The sequence below is a fragment of the Sordaria macrospora genome, chromosome 2, assembly GCF_033870435.1.
Source record: "Sordaria macrospora chromosome 2, complete sequence".
Classification (NCBI taxonomy): Eukaryota; Fungi; Ascomycota; class Sordariomycetes; order Sordariales; family Sordariaceae; genus Sordaria; species Sordaria macrospora.
In genome coordinates this window covers 3,733,045-3,755,433 of record NC_089372.1, presented here as the reverse complement: position 1 = coordinate 3,755,433, position 22,389 = coordinate 3,733,045, and the positions used below count along the sequence as shown (strand labels likewise).

General features: G+C 52.9%; 8 protein-coding genes across 8 annotated transcripts; 3 read left to right on the top strand and 5 right to left on the bottom strand.

Moving 5' to 3' along the window:
* Positions 1–61: 61 nt before the first annotated feature.
* Positions 62–2,275, bottom strand: SMAC4_02649 (uncharacterized protein). Its single transcript, XM_003352166.2, has 3 exons — positions 1,828–2,275; positions 1,228–1,744; positions 62–1,159 (listed from the first exon to the last, which is right to left on the bottom strand). The coding sequence occupies exons 1-3, from the start codon at positions 2,072–2,074 to the stop codon at positions 1,045–1,047; spliced, it is 879 nt and encodes a 292-aa protein (XP_003352214.1). The 5' UTR covers positions 2,075–2,275; the 3' UTR covers positions 62–1,044.
* Positions 2,276–3,915: 1,640 nt separating this feature from the next.
* SMAC4_02650 (uncharacterized protein) lies at positions 3,916–5,080 on the bottom strand (the record flags this gene model as incomplete). Its single annotated transcript, XM_003352167.2, has 3 exons — positions 3,916–4,253; positions 4,467–4,759; positions 4,878–5,080. The coding sequence occupies 3 exons, from the start codon at positions 5,078–5,080 to the stop codon at positions 3,916–3,918; spliced, it is 834 nt and encodes a 277-aa protein (XP_003352215.2).
* Positions 5,081–5,382: 302 nt separating this feature from the next.
* Positions 5,383–6,842, bottom strand: SMAC4_02651 (uncharacterized protein). Its single transcript, XM_066089815.1, has 8 exons — positions 6,776–6,842; positions 6,679–6,717; positions 6,597–6,613; positions 6,505–6,534; positions 6,420–6,444; positions 6,331–6,358; positions 5,997–6,200; positions 5,383–5,935 (listed from the first exon to the last, which is right to left on the bottom strand). Exons 1-8 carry the CDS (start codon positions 6,776–6,778, stop codon positions 5,832–5,834), a joined length of 450 nt encoding a protein of 149 aa, XP_065946173.1. The 5' UTR covers positions 6,779–6,842; the 3' UTR covers positions 5,383–5,831.
* A 243-nt stretch (positions 6,843–7,085) lies between these two features.
* Positions 7,086–8,219, bottom strand: SMAC4_02652 (uncharacterized protein). The gene is made up of 2 exons (XM_003352169.2): positions 7,814–8,219; positions 7,086–7,755 (listed from the first exon to the last, which is right to left on the bottom strand). Exons 1-2 carry the CDS (start codon positions 7,964–7,966, stop codon positions 7,465–7,467), a joined length of 444 nt encoding a protein of 147 aa, XP_003352217.1. The 5' UTR covers positions 7,967–8,219; the 3' UTR covers positions 7,086–7,464.
* A 182-nt stretch (positions 8,220–8,401) lies between these two features.
* SMAC4_02653 (uncharacterized protein) lies at positions 8,402–12,169 on the top strand (the record flags this gene model as incomplete). Its single annotated transcript, XM_003352170.1, has 1 exon — positions 8,402–12,169. The coding sequence occupies one exon, from the start codon at positions 8,402–8,404 to the stop codon at positions 12,167–12,169; it is 3,768 nt and encodes a 1,255-aa protein (XP_003352218.1).
* Positions 12,170–12,371: 202 nt separating this feature from the next.
* Positions 12,372–14,414, bottom strand: SMAC4_02654 (uncharacterized protein; the record flags this gene model as incomplete). The annotated part of the gene is made up of 2 exons (XM_003352171.2): positions 12,372–13,342; positions 13,407–14,414. 2 exons carry the CDS (start codon positions 14,412–14,414, stop codon positions 12,716–12,718), a joined length of 1,635 nt encoding a protein of 544 aa, XP_003352219.2. The 3' UTR covers positions 12,372–12,715.
* Positions 14,415–14,424: 10 nt separating this feature from the next.
* SMAC4_02655 (uncharacterized protein) lies at positions 14,425–15,482 on the top strand. The gene has a single exon (XM_003352172.2). It carries the CDS (start codon positions 14,567–14,569, stop codon positions 15,353–15,355), a length of 789 nt encoding a protein of 262 aa, XP_003352220.1. The 5' UTR covers positions 14,425–14,566; the 3' UTR covers positions 15,356–15,482.
* Positions 15,483–15,645: 163 nt separating this feature from the next.
* Positions 15,646–22,137, top strand: SMAC4_02656 (uncharacterized protein). The gene is made up of 2 exons (XM_066089816.1): positions 15,646–21,442; positions 21,505–22,137. The coding sequence occupies exons 1-2, from the start codon at positions 16,257–16,259 to the stop codon at positions 21,827–21,829; spliced, it is 5,511 nt and encodes a 1,836-aa protein (XP_065946172.1). The 5' UTR covers positions 15,646–16,256; the 3' UTR covers positions 21,830–22,137.
* The last annotated feature ends 252 nt before the right edge of the window (positions 22,138–22,389 follow it).

Genomic DNA, 22,389 nt, shown 5'->3' with positions numbered 1-22,389 from the left:
ACTTGTTATAGGACACAAGAGACGAGCGGGGAGCGTGTAGAATGGCATTATAACATGAGTACGTCTATGAAAGACATTCCCGTTTATCACCTCCTCGGTGTTTCGACAAGATCTTGGAGGCTCTCTGATGCTATTTACAGTATCAACAATTTGCCGTACAACCCATCCCCGTATGCAGAGGCAGCGGGCACGTTTTAGGGGTTCTCTGGTCAAGCTTGCCGAAACACACTGCACCCAGAGCAGGCAACAGCACCTTTTCACCGCGAGGCAAGGAAGCCCAGGCACAGGGCACCTCAGGTCCCACAGGGGCTCTCTCTCTCGTCTGATATGGAATGTTTCCGTTGCAGCGGTACGCCATTCGACAGATCCCTCCCGTCCTCGATGCGAAAATGCGCCTGACAAGGGAACTGTCTGAATGGCGACGTGTGTTCACATGCGGCAAAGTCTACAGGATGGACGTCATATGACTAGGCATGTTAGACCTCTGACAAATTCAGTTGTCTAATCTGGCGTTTCCTTCGCCAAAATGGGATTTCCTTCTTCCCAAGTTGTGCGCCGTGAAAATGCTGCCAAAGGGAGTTGTGAGGCTCCAAGTGTCAGAAAACAATGATACAGCGGAGCGCAGTCTAGACCCGGCAAGGCCTTCTGCAGGGCCGCCAGGGACAAGTCCAAAACTGAACTCTGACCGCCCAAGCAGAGCGCCCCTCACACCGCCAGGTTGGCAGGCCGCGGCCACTTCGTCGTCATATTGAACCCCACTCAGCTGCCGGACAGCTGGCGATACCCAGATACACCGAAGATGTGCTCCCCACGAGGCACTCTTACAAGGCACTCTGGCTCTCTTTCCAGGCTCCCTCCTCCACACCCACTCAGAAGCTCCTTCTCGGGTGCCCGCCAATGGAAATATCACGGAAACATTGCAACATACCTTATTCACCACGCTGACATTCGGATATTGACAGCGAGCCTTCTTAACGCTTAATGAATTGGTCTATTTAGGCCATCAGTCATAATACAGCAGTTCTTTGACAGATTCGGACCTCTTTAAGGGGCACAATATCCGCCATCAACCAAAAGGTCTGTGCCCGTCGTGTAAGACGACGCATCCGATGCAAAGTACAGATATGCGCCCTTCAACTCGTTGACCTCTCCTTCACGGCTGTTTCGCACACAAAATCTGTTAGTATTTGTTTTTGATGGACAATGGAAGAAAGCACTGCAACTCACCCCATAGGAATCTTGTCCTTCCAAGCATTCTTCACCTCGGGCGAGCAAAACTGCGAAATATCGGTCCTGATATACCCCGGCGAGATGGTATTCGCTCTCGCAAAGCCCACCCACTCGATCGCCAGCGACCGACAAAGATGGATGACCGCCGCCTTGGAAGCGTTGTACGCCGCTTGGAGCTGCGGGATGTTGGCAATGTGGCCGCTCATGCTCGCCGTCGCGATGAAGCTGCCGTACGTGAACCCTTCAAGCTTCTGGCCGTCGATCGTCATCCCCTCCTGCTTTTGTCTGCGGAAGTGACGGCCGGCTACCTGGGCGCACCAGAAGGTACCGTCAACGTTGGTGGCCATGACCCGCTTGTAGGACTCGGGGGGCCCGTCGAGCGCGGGGCCGTCTGTCCATGGGATGCCCGAGTTGGCGACGAAGATGTCGAGACGGCCGTTGAACTCCTTGACGATCTCGGTGACGGCGGACTCGACGGCTTCGAGAGAGGTTACGTTGACTTGGTATGCCTTGCCTGAACATGAACATATCCCGTTACTCGTTAGACGGTCTGAATTCAACAGTTTTGTAGGTAAAATGAGTTCGGGGAATACGTACACTTCACACCATACCGCTTCTCGATATCTGCCGCCGCATCAAGCGCCTTCTTGTTGCTGTTGTACCAGATGGCCACGTTGGCGCCAGCTTCCGCAAACGCCTCCGCGACTCCGTAGCCGATACCAGCTGCAGCTCCCGTGACAATGGCAGTCTTTCCCTTCAGGGAGAAGAGAGACATGACGCTGTTCGACGGGGGAGCGACAGTGATGTCGTGAGCGAACTTTCCGTCCTTCATCTCGGCCGCCATAGTTGCGTTTGTGCTGTATTAGTGTTGAGTAAGGTAGATGTAAGAGCTTCAAAGAGTACCTAGTGTAGGTAGATCGGCTTGATGAGGCAGCCTGCGGTGAGGTGACGCAGGCAAGAGCAACTAACTCTCGAAAAGGATTCGAATTATTACAATAACAAAGCAAAACGAAGGGAAGGCGCGAGGCAATGGTCCTCCTCCATTATAACAGATTCCCCTCTTCTCCCCGGCCCAGGAGGGAGCTTGTAAGTCCAGTCTAAAGCTGCAACCATTCCCGGAGATCCACTAAGACGACACCAGCGAAGCCGGCAGAAGTTAGAATGAAGTGAACTCTCATAGGTATCGGACCATACCCGACCGAGATGTTTGGTTAGGTACGCAGAACCGTCATCTTTGGTTAATACTTTAAGCGGTTCGCTGTAATCCACCGGGTGCCAGCATACATGTATCGGCGCCGGCTTCACACGAGTTTCAGTGAGGGGAGGGTTAGGTTGGAGCAATGGATAAGAGTGGGAGAGAAGGTGAGGGGCCCCGTGGGTGAATAACTGCACCCCTGGGGCATGCAGGATGATGCCAGCGGTGGAGCTGCTGAGTTGTTCTCGTCCGGTCCGGTCGTTGCACACTGAGAGAGCGTCAACCGGAGAGAATCAGAGTCGGGGTCTTCTATCCACAGGACCACAGTTTGTGGTTGGTGATCAGGGGTTTCCGGTTTATATCGTCCGGGTGAATTGCTTCGAGATGCTACCATAGCTAATGTAGTGTTGGGGTTAGTCGGTACATGCTGTGGAGTTGTTGGTGTTAATGGTATGTTTGGACACCTGTACGGTTCAGGTTACATATCTTTTGACTCCAAAGATGTTAGAGGAGGGCAATAGATAGCAGCAGCAGCAACGACAGGAGTATCTTGAGCGTATACACACATGGCAATATAAGCAAGCTGTGGTCGAAAGTCCGTACATATCAAGACACAAAATTCTTAGGTATTGCTGTTGTCCCACGGGGAAGCTTCTCCTTTGGCGGGGTAGGGATGGGGGTCCTTGTGTGGGGGTGAACCCGGGGAAGTCCCGACGAGTTCTATTTACCAAATAGAACAACATCTCATTCAGTTCAGCCGTGGAGGAATGTTTCACCATAACCATATGTTGTTATCATCGTAAACGAAACATCAAATAAAAACCCTTTCACGCCCATAATCAATCCCAAGATACCCACCTACCTATGATCCACCATAAACCATCCCAAGACCTCAGCTCATCCTCAAAAGATCGCCAAAGCATTTGGAGGACTAAACAACCCACTCGTCAGCAAACTTAACTCACCCAACCTCAACACATCCATCCCGTTCCCTCAAATTTGGGTTTTACCCTTCCTCATTCTCTTCCCCCCAACACCGCCAAGGAAAGGTTAAGAAAAGAAAAAGAAAAAGAAATTAAAAGCAAACACAAAACTCACCTAGCAACCCCACCCTTCACATTACACACCTCACTCGTCAAAAAGAAACTCCATCTCTTTTGCTCTTTACACTCCCTCGCCAGCTCCTCCAAGTCAAAAAGCTCGCCAATCGGCATTCCCCACCCCGCCAGCATCACCTCGTGTAGACTTAACTCGTCTCCGTGATTAACGGGATCGCGCATAGCTGCAGGCGGCCAGCATTCGAGAGAGGGCTGGTCACCCGCTACGGCGGAGAAGTTCTTCCAGAGGTATTTGAAGAGCGGGATCGAGGGTTCCAGGCCGCAGAAGGAAGGGGGGGTTGACTTTTTGGTGGGATTGAAGGGCAGAGGAGGAGGAGAGAGATTGGTGTTGTTGGATCCAACCTGGAGAGAGTTGGTTGGATGTTAGTGATTTTAATAGGGAGTAGAGTAGTGTGGAAGAGAAGGAGAAAGAGAAGGGACAACGAAGAGACAAAAGCGTGGGCAGAAAGAAGGAAAGGAAGGAATAAATAAAAAGCCGAACTCACCAGACCGTACAAACAACACATCCCCAAACTTAACCTCCGTCCCCTGGTACTCCAAACAAGCCAGTATATCCCCCAGCAAGATGGGCGTAGTGGCAAAGTGATCAAAGTTGACCAATCTCTGGGTCAGATATGGGTTCAAATTCGGCTGCTCCTCGATGACCTTCAGACGCCAGGAGTGAAAGTCGACAAGGACGCCACGGCCTACTATGCCCTTTTTTGCCCATGCTAATTCCAGTCATTTCTTCCCCGTCAGCAATTTTCTTTCTCATCTTCCTAGCCATAAGAATTTCCTTTTGTCGTCCATCCAGTCACTAATCAATCCTGCCGTAGTAGGGGGAGGGAAACCAAACCAAGCCAACCGAAAAACCTGTAGAGTAGTACCTAAAAGAGAAGAGAAGAGAAGGGAGGAAGATGACAGGACAGGGAAGAAAAACTCACCTTGCACCCCATTAACCCCGCTCCCACTATCCTCATGAATCTCCTCCATCGTCACCCCATTATAAAACAACCTCTCCTTCTGGTAAGCATAGTGTCTCAGCCCGTCCCACTGGCTGGACACCTGCGTGTTGAATGTCCAGACGTCATCGTTGACGCACCGGGGTGGCTTGGCGAAGAGGTCTTGGTGGAAGAGTTTGCGGTTGAAGAAGCCAACTGACTCCGAGTCCGAGTCCGAGTCTTTGTCTTTTTTTGGGGCTTGGGCTTGGGCGCTGAGGGGCCAGTTTAGGGAGATTCTATCAATACAAATCTTGGGTGTTAGACAACTAACTAACAGGAAGGGTAGGTAGGTGGAATGTATATAGTGTATATGATAGATTACAGGCGAATCGTTCAGTGAGCTCAGGAACGTACCTAACACCAGCCTTGATTTCGTTCTTTGCTGCCTCGGCGACTCGTTCGTCGGTGAGCCTGTTGAGAGTTCCCAATTCGTCTTTTTCTCCGTATAAGCCCCATGTGGAGTACTTGGGGTCGCCAGGTCGCAGAGGGAGAGCGTCGAAGTTGGGAATGCCGTTTTCGTTGAGCTTAACAGCTGCTGGCGGGCTTCCAGAAGCCATGGTGGGCAACTTGACTGAGCTATGAGATGTGTAGAGGAAGGACAGTTAAGTGGCAACAAACGGAATATCAACGGTTCCCTCCCCCTCATGGGGTCACCCTCATATGAAGTGTGAAGCGGGGAAGCAGCATGTATAAGTCGAAGTCGGTGCTAGTGTGTTTTGGCCCAGGATCCTAAAGCAAGTATTGGTCCGAGTGCAATGCAACTTACATCACATGGACTTTGTCCGGGCTATGAACGAACGGTAGACGTTGAGGAAAGCAGATATAGAACGGCATAAGTGACATACGAAACACGCGGATATATCATTCTGGGAAAGGGCCTATGGACGAATGTTTCAACCTCACAATGGAATGGCCAAGGAAACGCTCATAAATAGGATCAACCGACCGTCGGGCGCAGGCCTTCATTTATTCGTTACTTGCCCCTGAATCAGCAGTTTGCGACGCAGCCGCGGCCCGGGTTACCCTCTCGGGACCACCCGAGTTCGCCAGTCTGCAGCATGGCACGGTTTGTGAACGAATTCCCGGACCCAATGTTGCGATGCAAATGAACTGCCATTTCCCTAAATGCTGCAGACGAGGCGCTGAGATTTTCAACCACCTCTGACCCATCCAGGACTCCGGGACCGAATCTCGTCGTTGTTCGTCTGTCCGACTGTTCGATCCATGACCATCGGGTTCGTTTCCGGTTTCCCTCGTACCGTAATGCCAAATCGCCAGTCCTTGAAGATATCATGCCGCATTCAGAATTTAAGCAACGAGCTCAATGACACCACCGGCCTCCTTGACCTTGCGCTCAGCCTCGGCGGAGACGTAGCGGGCACGGACAACGATGGGGACGGCGGGGAGACGGCCTAGAAAGTGATTGTTAGACGAGCGTTCCTTGGATGTTCTCTGCAGTCGCTTGTTTCTTACCCTTGCCGAGGAGCTTGGCATAGCCGTGGGAGAGGAGGTCGATGACGGGAGCAGTCTCGGTGGCAGCACCGGAGACGTACTTCTCGCGAGCCTCAGCGGGGACGAGAGTCCAGAGCTTCTCGATGTTGAGGGTAGGGGCCCACTGGTGGTTGCGGAGGAGGTGGAAGTGCCTCATACCGACCTTACCGAAGTAACCAGGATGGTCTATTCCGTCATCGTCAGCGTTTGTTTCATTGTATCGTGGGGGAACAGTCTGGTCGCATGTCGGAGAAGTTATGTAGGGCCATGCCCCTGTCTCCAACATGCGCCGACCGTTGTTTTCGGGTTTGCGTACACTTATCGAGGTTGGTACGGTGGTGGTGCTTTTCGTCGTGTTAGTATCGCGTATTCGAGATCGAGTTGTTGGAGTTTCTATCGGCATACCTGACCACCGGCCATACCACGACCACTGTTCCCATTGTTAGCATCATGATTTCCCCCATTCAAATATGCAAGCGGCGGTACGTACCCTGGATGCTTTCTGTGCTTGCCGACACGGCTGGAAGAATGCTGTCAATACATGTTCGTCGTTATCGGTCGGTCGATTGGTTTGCGACATACCCCTTACCGGCGGAAACCTATGAAATCACCAAAGTCAGCCATCTGTCAAATCGGCGACGACAAAGTTCGAGGGGGCGCTTACATGTCCGCGGTGCTTTCTTGTCTTGGAAAACCGAGTAGGCTACATAATGACTGAATCAGCGTTTCGTCCTGCGATAGTCGTGCAGCAATTGCCATACCATGTTGTCTGCTGGTGGTGCCGATGAAGCTCGTTCTGTCGACGTCGGTTGATGCTTCCAAGAGACTCGCTTCACGGGTCTCGTACAAGTCAAATTTAGGGCTGTGTATTTTTTTTGGTGGGCACGAGTGGTGGTCCAAGCTCCGGGCTTAAGCCGCACCACGCGCGCAAGCCACACCGCTCCTCTGCAATTGTAGGCTGCCAAGGTAAGCCTGCCCAGTTCCACCAGCCACAATTTCTCCCTCGACCTGACAGGGTTAGGGTAATGGGCCAAGCCTTGTCGCTCAGCTCGTCTGCTCGAGCCCCTCTTGCGCTCAACTTCATCCTATCATCCTGTTTGGATCTTTGCTCTAAACTGTCGATCTGCCATGAGTCGCTTTTTGTCATGTCACAGAACTTTTAAAAGCTGCAAGATCGGGCTCACTGCCCTTCATTCTTGTGTGTTCTACACATTCTCAAGGACGAAATTGACCAAGAGGCCAAGTCGCAGTCTGTCTGTCCAGAGCCCGCGTTAAAGACGGAACAGCCCTGCTTCAACCAGCCGAACACATCCACTGACTTTCGAACGCTCACTCCCGACAACCACATTTCGGCTCCTGCTTCCTTCTTCACCTCATCACAAGCCCTCACCGCGATATCCTCAGATCCAACTTGTTACTGCCAGATACGGTTCGCTCCAAACCATTATCATCAGAGGACTTGTTGTACCAACTCGACCACATCATAGAACGAATCGCTAGTAGTGGTGTCGACCTTCTCCAAACCCAGACCAAGCAACAAAGATCGCTGCTCATTGGGATTGCGCAACGTCAAGAGACTGGCAATCTGGCTGGCATAAAGCTGGCCCATGGTCTCCCTATCCTCATTCCCACCTCCAAGAAGTGTTGTTGCTGTCAAATGTTCTGATGGCAACAGGCTACCGGCGCCGGGAAGAGCCATGTCAACCGAGGCTGACGAAGGTGCGGCTAGTGGTACTTGAACCTAAAATGCAGCATGTCAGTATCGTGAGTGAGATGACGACCGGACGCTCTTGACTTACCCACTGAGCAAGTCGCCCGTCTTGAGAGATGGTGACCATGATCTTGTCTGAGAAGTTCATTGATGAAACCTCAGTTTCCACTCCATTGACAAGCCCCTTCGCCTGTTTGGAGGGTGCCGGGAATGGCTCTTCCCTAACTGCGTTCTCAGACATGATGATCTCTGAATGTGTTGAAGTTTCGATTCCAGCTGCGTATGCCTCAAGGATAAGATTGTATTGTGTGTGAATAGCTTTGGCTTGAGTAGTTCTGGTAGGCTGCTTCTCAGTATGTCACTATTCAGAGTCTAGACTTGGGATCCATCATGATGTTTGCTGATGATGGAGCCTGTTGGCCTGCAGACATTCAAGATGGACCCCCGAATGATAAAACACTGTACGCGCACTGTAGCCGGGTTCCCTGAACCCGCACAGGCTCCAAAAACGTGGGGTATCACTTTTTAGCCCAAGAATTCTGCCGGGCGGACAAGTTTTCATCTTCAAATCTTCAGGGTACCTAGTGACATTGCCATCTTTCGCTGCATCCTGCCGTCGCGACACCGGCCCTCATTTCTCCCAACACTGCTCTCCACGAGCACACCCAACGACAATATGGCTGTCATAGACGGGAAATACGTGCCGCGTCAGCGCAAGCGCAAGAATCTTGATCGCCAAAAGTCAAGGCAAAAGGGAACACAAGACCCCGAAGACACCAACGTCCTCGAGATCGCCCAAGGAGAGGATACCACTACAGATGCCGAGAAGAAGAAGGCCCAGCTACGGGAGGAACTGAGGCCCGAGGGCGTCAAAGTCAGCAGCAAGAAGGCGAAGAGACTCGAAAAGTACATCGACACGAAGCTCAAGAAGGACGAGAACCGCGAACTCCTGGCCAAGCTTGCCGCCAACAAAATCGATACCACCTTATTCTCAAGCACAAAGTCGCTAGGCCAGACAAAGTTGACCAAGAAGGAGGAGCTTAGCCGGCTTGTCAGGGAAGCAAAGGCTGGACTTGTAACAGAGAAGGAGGTGGCCCACAAACTCTACGAAAAGCGAGAGGTGAAGCAAGGTGCACCAGTACCGAAGCCCAAGCCTGGGGTCGATGAGGATTTAGAGGAAGATGAGCAGGACACAGCAGCCCAGAAGCCCAAGAGTGCGCCGGCGGAGACAAGCGAGCCTTCACCAAGACAATCGACGACAACGACAACAAGCCTGCCAGTACCAGTCGGTGCTGGTCTCAAGCGCCCTCTAGAGGTCGACGAGTCGGGTCGCCCAATACTTGCCAAGAGACAAAAGAGAGGAGGTGTTAAGACGAAGCATAACTTCACATCAGTACAAACTCCAGCAGTCATTCCTGTACCGGAAGTGGTAGAATGGGACGGTTTCAGCGAAGACGAAGAGGGTTCGGACGATGAAGACGAAGAGGGTAGTGGTTCAGGCAGCGAGGAAGAAGGCAGTGAAGAGGAGGAGGATGACGGGGAATCTGGAGAGGAGGAGGGGTCTGAAGAGGAGGAAGAGGGTTCCGAGGAGGATTCAGAAGATGATGATTCTGCGGAAGAATCGGACGAGGACATGGAGGATGCGGAGGAGGACAAGAAGGCAAAGTCTTCGGCCTTCAAGGCCTGGGCGCATCAGGCGAGGAACGAAGCTTTGGGTTACAAGCCTGCCGAATCAAGCATTCTCGAGATACCCAAACCTGCCAACTTTACGCCCCGGCCGATCGAACAAGAACCTCTACCTATCGAGCTGCAACCAACAAAGAACGATTCCCGCAAGGCTTTCGCCGTGGTCGTTACCAGGACACCCGAGATCCAGGAAACTCGCTTCAGGTTACCGGTCGTTGCAGAGGAACAGAAGATCATGGAGGCCATTCACGACAACGACATTGTCATTATTTGCGGTGCCACCGGTTCCGGTAAGACTACGCAGGTTCCCCAGTTCCTCTTCGAGTCCGGTTACGGTGTTCCCGATGGACCTACTCCTGGCATGATTGGTGTCACCCAGCCGAGACGTGTCGCTGCTGTCAGTATGTCGAAGCGTGTTGGCGAAGAGATGGGAGACTACTCGCATGTGGTTTCCTACCAAATCAGATTCGAAGGTACCGTTGACTCCAAGACGGCCATCAAGTTCATGACGGACGGTGTCTTGCTTCGTGAGGCGGCCATCGATATTGCTCTTCGCAAGTACTCTGCCATCATCATTGATGAAGCTCACGAGAGAAGCGTCAATACCGATATCCTGATTGCGATGCTCAGCAGAGTGGTCAAGCTCAGGAGGGAGCTGGCGGAGGAAGACCCCACGATCAAGCCTCTCAAGCTAATCATCATGTCCGCCACCCTTAGAGTTGAGGAATTCACCCAAAACTCTAACCTGTTCCACACCACTCCTCGCATCATCGAGGTAGAAGGCCGTGAGCATTCTGTTACCATGCATTTTGCCAAGAAGACAAACCACGACTACGTTGATGAGGCATTCCGCAAGATTTGCAGGGGCCACAGGAAACTGCCCCCTGGTGGCATGCTTGTGTTCATGACTGGTCAGGGTGAGATTGCCCAGCTCAGCAAGCGGTTGAAGGCGCGTTTTGGTGGTGGTGTGAACACCGCCAGCACCACCAAGGTGCGGATCTCCGCGAACGAGGCACCTATGGAAGTTGAAGACATCGACTTTGGCGACATTGACGATGACCGCAACAATAATGATAGAGACGACGACGATATCTCTATCGCTTCGGACGAGGAGGAGGACAAGGAGTTCGAGATTGAAGACGAAGAATCTGGCACAGGGCCGTTGAAGATGCACATTCTACCTCTTTTCTCTCTGCTCCCCACGAAAGAGCAGATGAAGGTGTTCGAGCCGCCCCCAGAGGGCCACCGTCTGGTTATCCTGGCCACCAACGTTGCTGAAACATCCTTGACAATTCCCGGTATCAAGTACGTTTTTGACACTGGAAGGTCGAAGGAGAGAAAGTACGACTCCGTCAGTGGCGTCCAGAGTTTCGAGATTGGCTGGATCAGCAAGGCCAGCGCAAAGCAGCGTGCTGGTCGTGCCGGTCGTACCGGTCCGGGTCACTGCTGGAGACTCTACTCCTCGGCCGTCTATGAAAGAGACTTCCCCGAGTTCTCAGAACCCGAGTTGCTTCGCATGCCCATTGAGGGTGTCGTGCTGCAACTTAAGTCCATGAACCTCCAGCACGTCGTTAACTTCCCCTTCCCCACGCCTCCACCGCGCGAGAGCTTGATCAAGGCCGAGAAGCTCTTGACCTATCTCAACGCCATCTCCCAAACCGGCCAGGTCACACCTATCGGATCTACCATGTCGATCTTCCCGCTCTCTCCCCGCTTCGCCCGCATCCTTCTCATCGGCCACCTCCACGACTGCCTGCCATACACCGTCGCGCTCGTGGCCGGTCTCTCAGCCGGCGAGATATACATCCCCGAGAACCAAGCCATTCCGGCCGCCGCCGTCCAAGAATCCAAGAACGGCTCCGACGACGAAGACGAGGACAACCGAGCAGTCACCTTCCGCACCACCGAAGACGTCCTAGCCGATGACCGCCGCGCCAAGATCCGCGCCGCCTTCAACGCCGCCCACAAGAACTTCTGCTACCTAGACGACAAGTCCGACGCCATCAAGCTGTTGCAAGTCGTCGGTGAGTTCGCGCACGACCCCACGGAATCCTGGTGCGACTCGCACTTTGTGCGCTTCAAGGTGCTCAAGGAAATCAAGCAGCTCCAGAAGCAACTCATCGATTTATTGAGGACCAACATCCCCGCCTTCGCCAACCTTTCCTTCACCGACACCCTCCCGCCCCCCTCCTCCAAGCAGGTGCAAGCCCTCAAGCAAATGGTCGCCGCGGGCTTCATCGACCAGGTGGCCATCCGCGCCGACAAAGCGCCCACGCCTCCGGAGATGTACCGCAAGCCCAAGCGCGCCATCGACGTGCCCTACCTTCCTTTAATCCCGCTCGAGAAAAGCGAAGACGGGCACAAGCTGGACCTGGAAGATAAGCTAGTCTACATCCACCCCTCGTCTCCCCTCGCGCACTTGTCAGTTGACGAGTGTCCGGATTACATCGTGTACGTGTACCTGCAAAAGGCAGGCAACACGGGCGCGGACGGACAGAAGCGGGCCAAGACCAGGATGCATGCCTTGACGGACTTGACGGCGGGACAGCTGGCGAGCCTGGCCAAGGGCACGCCGCTGGTTACGTACGGGAAGCCGATTAAGGAGGTTAAGGGCAGCGAGAGCAAGGATGGGAAGGAGAGGGAGGTTTGGGTGGTGCCGTATTTGAGAGCCGAGGGGCAGGGCGGGATGGGATGGCCGTTGCCGGCTAGGAAGGTCAAGCAGAGGAAGGTGGTGGGGCAGGGGTGGGTTGTTGAGTAGATGTAGATGTGGAAATTATGGTCATTTTTGTGGACGGGAGTTGTATATAGTTAGATGGACTGCATTGATTGAGGTTTCATTGGGTTTGAAAAGTAATCGAGGCGTTTTTATTGTTGGTTTCTTTTGCATGATCTTTCCTCTTTCTTCGGTGACGTGTGCTTATTTTTTTACTCACGGAAAAGAAACGTCAGAAATACATGTATCGATGGTTCGTTTGTTGATGTGTTCACTTCGTTTAAGTAAGAATCAACTACATACCTCCTCGTCACTCCATGAACGCTCGCTTCCTATGCGTAAATATCATGGACATAATCATCCATCTGCCTACCATTCTAGGGTATCTAATCGCCGTACCTAAAAAGCCAAATGCCATCCAACCAACCATGCTGTACAATCAACGCCGCTTTCTCTGAATGCATCTCTTCTTCCGACTCAAGTAAGTCCAACGTCAATCGCTCCCCTCTCCCGAACCCTTCGTGTCCTTCTTCTATTCTTCTTCTTTTCCTTTTTCTTCTCCTTTTCTGTTCCATCTCCCTCATGCTCCTTCTAAGCCGCACTGGGGGTAGTAACAACATTCTTGCTCTTCCGCCTCTTCGGCTTCGGTGGTCCACCAGCACCCGGTGTCTTGGGACTCTTTGTTTCCTTGCCGACAACTGCATTAGCAGCAGCCGCCGCCGCCGCTCCTTTCGCAAGCGGATTACTTCCCGCGGCTCCCAGCCCTTTCGTGTTCAAAGCCGGCAACGCGGCCGCCGCCTCCTTAAGGGTCAACGCACCACCGCCACCACCGCCGTTCTTGTTGTTGTTTTGCGGCGCCTTGCGGCCCGTCGAGGTCAGGTGGAAGTCGCCCGGCTTACCGGTGATGGGATTCTCGTCCATGTACTCGGTGCCGTAGCGTTCGTGCGTGAGGAGGGCTTCTTCCATGAGGAGGGAGTCGAGGAGGGGGTCGTTGGTTGTTCCGCCTGTCCTGGTGGCGCCGGGTTTGTTGGTCGTGGTCGTGCTGGGAAGACCCTCGGGGAGAGGAGTGGCGGTTCGTGAGGCGGCGTAGTTGGTTGTGCTGCCGGCACCGGTGGATGGTTGGGCGGGAGTGATGTAGCGGCGGCCGACGGCGGGAGCCCAGTCTGATACTTCGTCTACTAAGGGGAGGGTCTTGGTAATGGCGGAGGCGATTGCGCCCTGTTGCGGAAGTGTTAGTATTGTGGACTGGAAGGGAACTCTTCTTGTTTCTCGGAAGACGTACAATTCGGGAGCTAATGACATCTGCCAGCGTGGGTGCCATGTAAATGTTTTCGCCCACCACGAAGTAAGTCGAATGAACGATGATCTCGTCGGGTGGACCATCCTCAGGCCTTACCGGGTTTGTCGGTGGACGCTTCCTCCTCGTCTGCTTGTTGATAACCCACACGCCTGTACCCATTCCTGGACCCGTCTCGGCAGGTTCCTGAGCAACGATGAACTCCAGCCCGGACATTTCCCTTAGTCGACTCTCGAACAGCTCCCTGGTGGCAAGGTATTGGGACATGGCCTGGTTGTTGAGACCCTGTTGGAAAACGACCTCATTATTGGAAGTCTTGTCGTAGAATGGCGATTGAGCGAAGTAGTAGAGGATGCTGTTCGAGTGGAGGCCACCTTCGAACTGAGGAGGAGTGTGCCATTGAATCTCGTCGAGAGGAGGGCCGGCGTTGGCCGCTGGGTCGAACGCCATTGTTGCTATTTTCTCTGCAATATGGCTATACTGTGAGTTTTGCAGTTGCCGGTTGCCCTTGGTGCTATATATACTGCCGAAGGGATTCGCGAGAAGGTGTAGGCAAGTTCGCGGCCTGGACGTTGGCGATTCGAGAGGTGTCTGGATCAGAGTTCGATGAAGGAATCCGAGAACAAGAAGCGTATTTGGCGAGAAGATTTGTTGGTGGGAGTTCAAGGAAGTCCTAAGCAGCGCGAGACGGATCGCCGTTGAAGTCAAAGAAGCTGTGGCAGGTGGAAGTCGAAAGTCACCCAGTGTTGCTATGATGCTATTCGGATAAAGATTGAAGTGGAAGCAATGGATGGCGTCGACGCGTTTGGGTGGGGTGTGGAAGATCCGGCAGGCACCGTAACCCCCCGCGCTAGCTGCAGCCTTCAGCGGACCTTGTCCCCTGAAAATGGAAGTCGCAGTGGAGGGCCCCACATCCCGCAGTGACACTGGAGTGGGCCCGTTCTGCCTGGGTACGCAGTTCAACGACAAGAATCGCAGACGCAATTCATCCATTCAACACCTTTACTCACGTCACTACAAAGACCTGCCGGCCATCACATATCTACCACCGACTTCCTACGGGACAGATACCAAGGAACATTTACGCCTACATTTGATACGCGATCATAAAGTCCCGGGAAAAACTCATCCACGATAACATCCCAATGGATCTTCTTTCGACCGTCCGCAAGTCGGGTTCCCGAGGTGGCGTCAACTTCAGCTGGGACGATGTCGCCAGCTCAGCACACCGTGAGAACTACCTCGGCCACAGTTTGAAGGCACCGGTTGGTCGCTGGGCTAAGGGTCGGGATCTCAACTGGTACGCCAAGGCAGAACCGTCAGCTGCGAACGCTGGGGAGACCGAGGAGGAGAAGGAAGCGCGCGAGCGCCGCGAAGAAATCCGTAGGATAAAGGAAGCAGAGGAGGATGCCATCAATCGCGCATTGGGGTTACCTATCATACCACGAACTACCAGCGGCGCCAATGCTGTTGAGGTCCAAGACTCCAAAATCCCAGAACGAACAGAGGAAGGTTCTGCTGCACAACCGGCAACAACACCGGCACCGAAAGAAGCACAAGCGACCGAATTAAGAAGAGGCAGACACCGCGACTCAGAGAGACATCACAAGCGGAGGCACAGGAGCAGGAGTCGTGAACGTGGTCATGGCCGTGAAAGAGAGCATGATGGGGAGCGCCATCGTGATCGGGATAGACATCGCAGCCGCAGTCGTGACCGGAGACGTGATGGGGCGGCGGACCGAGGAGAGAGAGAACATCGTCCTAGCCGCAGAAGCCGGAGCCCGGAGCGTCGTTCACACCGTGATGAGAGGGTGAAGGATCAGGATCAGGATCGCAGCAGAGACCGTGGAAGACACCACCACCACAGGAGACGCAGTCATAGTCCTGGTCGGAGCAGGAGCAGGGAAAGGAAAGCAAGGCATGACCGACGATGAGGTCTATCAGAATTATGTGTGCCATCAACGGAAGTAAAACAATCATCATACAGTCTACCCATCGGTATTCATAGCGGAACATTAGCATACCTAGTACACCTAACGGATTACTAAGCTGAACTTTTGCGATTTGAAACGGTTCCTGAGCCATATTGCCACTTCTGGTGTTGTTCTGTCACCGTCTTTTACTTTCGCTGGAAGCTCTTTGGCCCCATGTGATCGTTGTTTTCCAGTGGCAAGTGGAAGGCGTTGTCGCGCAACCCTCTTGCCAGCCTGGTGCCTGGAAGATATGGCGGGGATTTGCTTTAGTGGAGTTTCATGGGTACACTGCGCTGAAAGGGGCCCCTGCTAGCCTGCCGTGCTTACCCCTGGAAGGCCGTCCGCCGGTCTGGACACTCAAAGGACGATGACGGGATGAGGTGTTCACGATCTTAGACCTTTCATCCTCCTACATATGCATGCAGCTACCTACCTTTCTCCTTACATCGACCTCACGACGGGATTGTTTCTGGCTAGGATTGGTGTCTTCCGGTCACACATTAACAGTTCGCTCGTTGGGCCGCGACATTTCCACCCGGACGCCTCCTCTTCCTCCCGGACACTTCCTTAACAATAATCCGCCACTTCGACTTTCCTCAGTCACGGAGACGATCCGTTGCATACTTTACTCACATCACAGCTTACTACAACTTCATAATACGACCACTTTCACTTCACCTAGCATCTCAAGGCTCTCATTTGGGGAAGACGACATATCATAGACTCATCGACCGTATATCGTAGCTCTCCACCTCGCTGGGCTTGCCTACGAGCTGTCCGACAATAGAGCAGGGCACCCCCCTCACCCAGCAAACTGCCACTCCGCCTATCTCGGCTGGACTCTTGACCATAGTCACAGACGATGGACTATTCACAGCTTCGCGCCGCTGCTTTGCAGAACGGCGAGGATGAAGAAGCAGTCACCGTCGATACCAGGGCCCTGATCGACAAGGTCCTGGCCAGATACTCCGGAGAATGGACAACGCTCAGAGAACTTATCCAGAACGCCGCCGATGCCCAGGCAACCACGGTCAAGATCAAATGGGAGACGATACCCTCCGTCAGTGTTCCGGCTCCGCATACCATGGACCCCTCCGAGCTTCTCAAGCACACCCTCACCCACCACACTCTCCGTCGCCTATTAGTCCAGAATGATGGTCAACCCTTCGCCAACACAGACTGGGCACGCTTGAAGAGGATAGCGGAGGGCAACCCGGATGAGACCAAGATTGGTGCTTTTGGTGTGGGCTTTTACAGCGTCTTTGCCGATTGCGAGGAGCCATTCGTCAGCTCAGGAAAGGAAGCCATGGCGTTTTACTGGAAGGGAAACGCCCTCTTCACCAGGAAGCTACAGCTGCCGGTTGAACAGCATAGTCAGGAGACCGCCTTTGTTCTCGATTACCGGAATACAACAACACCTCTGCCTAACTTACTCTCCGTCAGCCAGTTCCTTGGAACCAGTTTGACGTTTGTTTCCCTGCAGAAGATCGAATTCTGGATCGACGATTGGAAAGTTCTCGCCCTGCAGAAGAAGTCATCACCTAGTGCTCAGATTTCTATCCCCCGGGACCTTGAAACTAGAACCAAGGATGGTCTCATGAAACTCACAGCAGCTGAACAAACCAGCACTCAAATCGATGCCAGTTTTATGAGTGTCTTGGGCTGGAAGCCTAAGCCAGCGGCATCGTCAAACAAGTCAACCGAATCTGCTTATACACCAGAACCTTCTGGGCTGAAGGGGTTCTTTTCGAGGCTTACTTCGTCTGCCGCTCAGACGGCACAGCGCACAAAGGCGGCAAAGGAAGAGAAGGAAATACAGGAAGCGATAGCCGAGGACCTCACTGCCGTTTCTACCTCCACCATTTTCCTCCGCATCACTGCAGCCCAAATAGCCACCAGTGTTTCCTCTTCGTTTGCAGCTGAACTGGAGCGTGCAACAAAGAAGCCTCCACCAAAAACCACACGGATTGCTCTCCTGACTTCATCTTACGATGAGACTGTTGCTTCTGAGGAGTCTACTGCCTCCAACAAGGCCGCCAAGGCCATCGATATCTTCTCCTCTGTGTTACCTAGCAAGAAGCCTGGTGGGCGTGTCTTCATCGGCTTCCCAACCACCCAGACCACTGGTGCCGGCATGCACATTTCTGCACCTTCAGTCATCCCGACCGTGGAGCGCGAAGCCATTGATTTGAATGCTCGCTGGGTGCGAACATGGAACATCGAAATGCTTCGCGTGGCAGGCATTATTGCAAGACTCGGCTTCGTCAATGACATGTCAGACCTAAACGAGAAACTGAAGAGGATCTCCAGTTCCAACAACAGCAAAAAGGGCTCAGGATATTCTCCTGAGGACGTCCAGAAGTTTGTGCCGGAGGCTCTCCATATCCTCAAGACCTACTCGTTTGAGGACTCTACTCCGAGCGCCCAGGTAGCCAAAATCATCGAGGAAGCCTTCTGGACCTCTTACCGGAAGGCTTCTATTGAGGTTTACTCTTCTCAAGGTGTCTTGCAGACGAACAAGGTCCGGCTGTTTTCTGAGGATTACGCAAAGTTTCTGAGCGGAATCCCGATCATACTGAAGGACATGCAAGCCGCACCGTTTATTCAGAAACTGATAGACTATGGGCTGCTCGAGCAGATTACTGTCGAGGATGTCGTGAAGGAGCTAGGCTCGAAGGCTATGGATAAACAGCAACTTCATCATTTCGTGGCGTGGCTAGCCAAGACTGCCGCTTCGGGTAATATGAAGTACCATGAAATCCAGCATGTTCTTGATGTTGCTGTGGCTACAGTTTCTGAGGATGGGAATGGTGGTGAAATTATTGCCTTGGGCTCCATCAAGAACTATCTCAACAACAGGATACCAGCTACACTACCTATCCCCCCAACCACAATACCTGTCGCCTTCACAGCCAATATTCCTGAAGTTCAGCTACAGTCGATTGGCTGGGAGCCTCTAGGTATCGTTCCTTGGCTTAGGTTCTTGATCGCATCTGGATCTAGCAAGGATGAGGAGCATGATCTTACAAAGTCAAGCAAGTTCTCTGTACAAGTCCTTTCGGTTCTTTCAAAGAACTGGGAAAACTTGAACCCTAGCGATAAGTCATCCGTGGTGTCAGCCTTGGAACATCTGACCATCATTCCCACAAAGCTGGGCATGCGCAAGCCCAAGGAGTCTTTCTTCTCTAGTGTCAAGCTTTTCCACGATCTTCCGACCATCGAGGGCTGTGACAAACTCAAAGATAAGTTCTTGGTGGCTTTGGGAGTTCGCAAGACTCTTGACTTGGAAACCATCTTCACCAGGCTATTGAATCCCGCACCTGCCGCTGAGGGAGAAGCTGGGGCCAAGAAATGGAGTCATGTCGAGCTTATCAAGTACCTTGCTTCGGTAAAGAACGATATCCCGGCTGAGGACATGAAGAGGCTCAAGCAGTCCAAGCTCTGTCCTGCTGAAGATCGTACCTCGTCCGGGGAACCAGAGTCTAGGAAGGGTACCGAGAAACTCTACAAACTGTCTGAGCTCTACGAACCCAAGGATTCTCTGCGGCTCTTGCAACTCCCAACTCTCCATTGGCCAGGCGTCTGGAAGGCGAACAGCCCGGAGGGGGCCTTCGTTTTCTCGCTCGGGTTGCGTCCTTATCCGGCAGTCCCTGAGTTGATCGAGATGATGGCTTCTTCTGATGCGGACATTCGGAAGAATGCCATGGCGTACTTCATCAATAACTATCAACTCAACCAGTATGGCACTTACAATCTGTCTAGGATCGACAATACCATCTTGCCGCTCCAAGGTAATGAGAAGAAGCTTGTCCGCCCTTCCGCGTGCTTCACGAATCCAGATGCTGCAATTCTCGGTTACGACATCCTGCGAAGAGACCTTCATGACCATGCCAGCAAGTTTGGCGTCGCGCGTGACCCAAGCATTCTGGAGTGCGTTGGCAGGCTAATCGCTAATCCACCCAAGGATCACCAGGAAGCCGTCAGGGTGTTTAGCTATTTCACAACCCGTATTGCAGAACTGGGTTTATCTCACGTTGTTAAAATTCGGAGTTCTGCCATTATCCCCGTAACACGACGGAAAGTGTCCGGCGAGAAGGGTGAAACCAAGGTCGTCTACATCACTCCTCCGAACTGCTACCTTGGAACATCCTCTACCTACGGCGATATTTTTGACTTTGTCGATTTCGGTCCCAACGCCAACGTGTTTCTTTTCAAATGCGGTGCGAAGGAAGAACCAACCAAGCCGGAGATTGCCCTTATGGCATGTAGCGAACCGGCAAGGCTCTTGAGCACCCTGCAGAGCTCGGAGAAATATCTTACTCTCCTCCGGTCTCTGGCAGATGAGATTAATATTCTCAAGAAAGACAAGGAGTTGTTCAAGAAGATGACTTCATCTGCCTGGCTTCTTGGCTCCCGCGACATCTCCAACACCAAAGAGGAGCCCGACTCGGGCGATTATGATGCGCCTATCAAGCAGTATCAGCTCGCCTCACCTCAGCAGATCACGATCTTGGACGATATTATCTGCTACCGTCTCTTCAAGGACTCGTTGCTTTTCGCACCCGAGGACGACGCTCTCGAGGCCTTTTACGCGGCGCTGGGGTCCGAGGAGATCAGCAGCAAGGTTTCAATGGAGCACAGAATCGGCCCTGCCGCCGAGAAGCAGGATATTGCAGCCACCATGCGCAAGCTTGTCATTGAGCGCTCCAAGATCTTCTTGTTCGAGTACTCCAAGTACAAGAAGTCCTCCATCAAGCACAACGCACAGTGGTTGGAGAAGAACTTGCAGGTCAAAGCCGTCACCTCCTTGGCTCTTAGACGATCACTCAAGGGATATAACCAGCAACACACTGAAAAGCGCTCAGCGGCCGCCGTGTACAGGGACGGCAACTGGATCCTTTACGTCTCGACCCACAGCCGTCCCGACTTGTACCAGGTTGGACAGGCTATCTGCACGATGTTGCTGAGCCGCCATGGTCAGCAGGCTTACTTCTTCATCGAGCCATTCCTCAAGCTGGACCTTTTGGAGCTCCGCGCGCGCGGCTACAACGTTGACCGCATTCTCAGAGCAAAGGCTGCAGAGGCCCGGATCGCCGAGGAAGAGAGACGCAAGGCGCTTGAGGCGGAAGAGCAGAAAATCCGTGAACGCGAGAAGGATTGGGCACAGCAACAGGTAGCGACTACCGCCGATACTACAGTTGCCAGAGCCCCTCAAACCCCTCATCAACCCGACCAGCCTCGGATGCCGGGAGGCTTTGATGATTCTCCTGAACATGACCCGGCTCCTCAGCCTCTCAAGAGGTTCGGAGATCTCTTTAGTGGCATCAAGAAGCAACTCGGCCTCGAGGCTGATGATGATTCAAACAAGCCGCCTGCTCAGCAACCCGGTACTCGTGCACCTGAGCAATTGGGATCTGGTAGCGGCGGCGTTGGCGGCAGCAGTGGCACTGGCAGCGGTGGCGGTACCGGTACTGGTGGCAGCAACAACGACGGACGAGTGACCTCGCCTGCAGTTGTCCAGCAGAACTTGCTCAGTGCCATCAAGTCCACCCGCGCGCACGATTCCTCCGGTGTCTTCGCCCCTCCTACTCAGACAGAAATCACCGAACAGTCCACCTACTGCGACTCCACCCCGGCCACCAACATGAACTTCGTCGCCGAAGCACCGGGTGGCATGCGCGTCTTCCTCGCCAAGGACGTGTCCGTCAACCCGGGCCAATTCCTCAGCTCCAACATCGCCGGCATCAGCAAGTTCGAGACGCTCCTCAGGGACGTGGCCAACGTGTATAACCTGCCTACCCACTCGCTGCATATCTACTACGATGAGCAAGGGCCGACGATTGCGTTCAACAAGAGCGGCAGTATCTTTTGCAATTACCGCTTCTTTTCCCAGCTGCATCTGGCCAAGTTGACCGGTGCTGCTGGTGGCATAAGCATGGGCATGGGCATGGGTAGAGCCGAGGCGACGGTTTGGTGGTGGGTCACCATTGCGCATGAGTTGGCGCATAACCTTGTTAGTCCTCATAACTCTGCGCATAGTTATTATACGTAAGTTTTTTGTCCTCTCACCCCAATACTTGAGTGAATGCTAACGGGAGTGTCACATACAGCGAGTCCTTCATCCAAGAGTACTTTGGCAAAATGATGGCCATGACAGCTATGTGGGCAACCCAGTCGCAGTCGCAGTCGCAGTTTCAAGCAAGCCTTCCAGCACCACCACTACCACCTCCTGGACAGCAGCACGGAGCCAATGTCTTGGGCAGTATCTCTGGCAACCCTTTCCATACGGCGCATGACAGCCTTTCGTCTGTGGCTGCTGGTCGGGGGCAACAGGGACATCAGGAGCCTCCACCGCCTTATGAGAGGAACTTGACTGGAGTTCAAGGCCAGGGGCAGGGACATGGGAATCAAGGGTATCGTAGTATTCTTGATTAAGCGAAGCGTTGGGCTTTGTTTGAAATGGTTGGGCGTGGTGTGGTGTTTAGAGGTAGAGGTAGATGGCACGGTTGTTCGTATACATGACTGGTCGGGATGGGAAATGTTACTTAGATATACGAGATGACCGAGATGAGCGTGATAAGGGAGGGTGTAGATGAGTAGATGAGTACTAGATGAGTAGATCTCTATTAGTGTACAAACGGTGTCTGATATATGTATATGGGATGGGTAAATGGTTCATATATAGCGTTGCTCGTTGTTAGAAGGAATGAATGATATATATGTACTGCGTATCATCAGTCAAGTCTTGTTCAGTATTAAGCTCAGTGGTCAGGCAGAGATGAGCATAAATATCGGAATCACTTTCTAAAAAGATGCCAAGTTGGACACTCAGTCACTCAGTCACTCTCAAGCACCAAACCTCGATTCTTCAGATATACCACATTCTACTTCTAGTTCTTGTTAGCTAAGACTCATCCCATTTCTACTGCTGCTGGTGTAGCATTACCGTACCGTAGGTACCTATGTTCAGGTGCTATAAAGAGTTGATAATTATC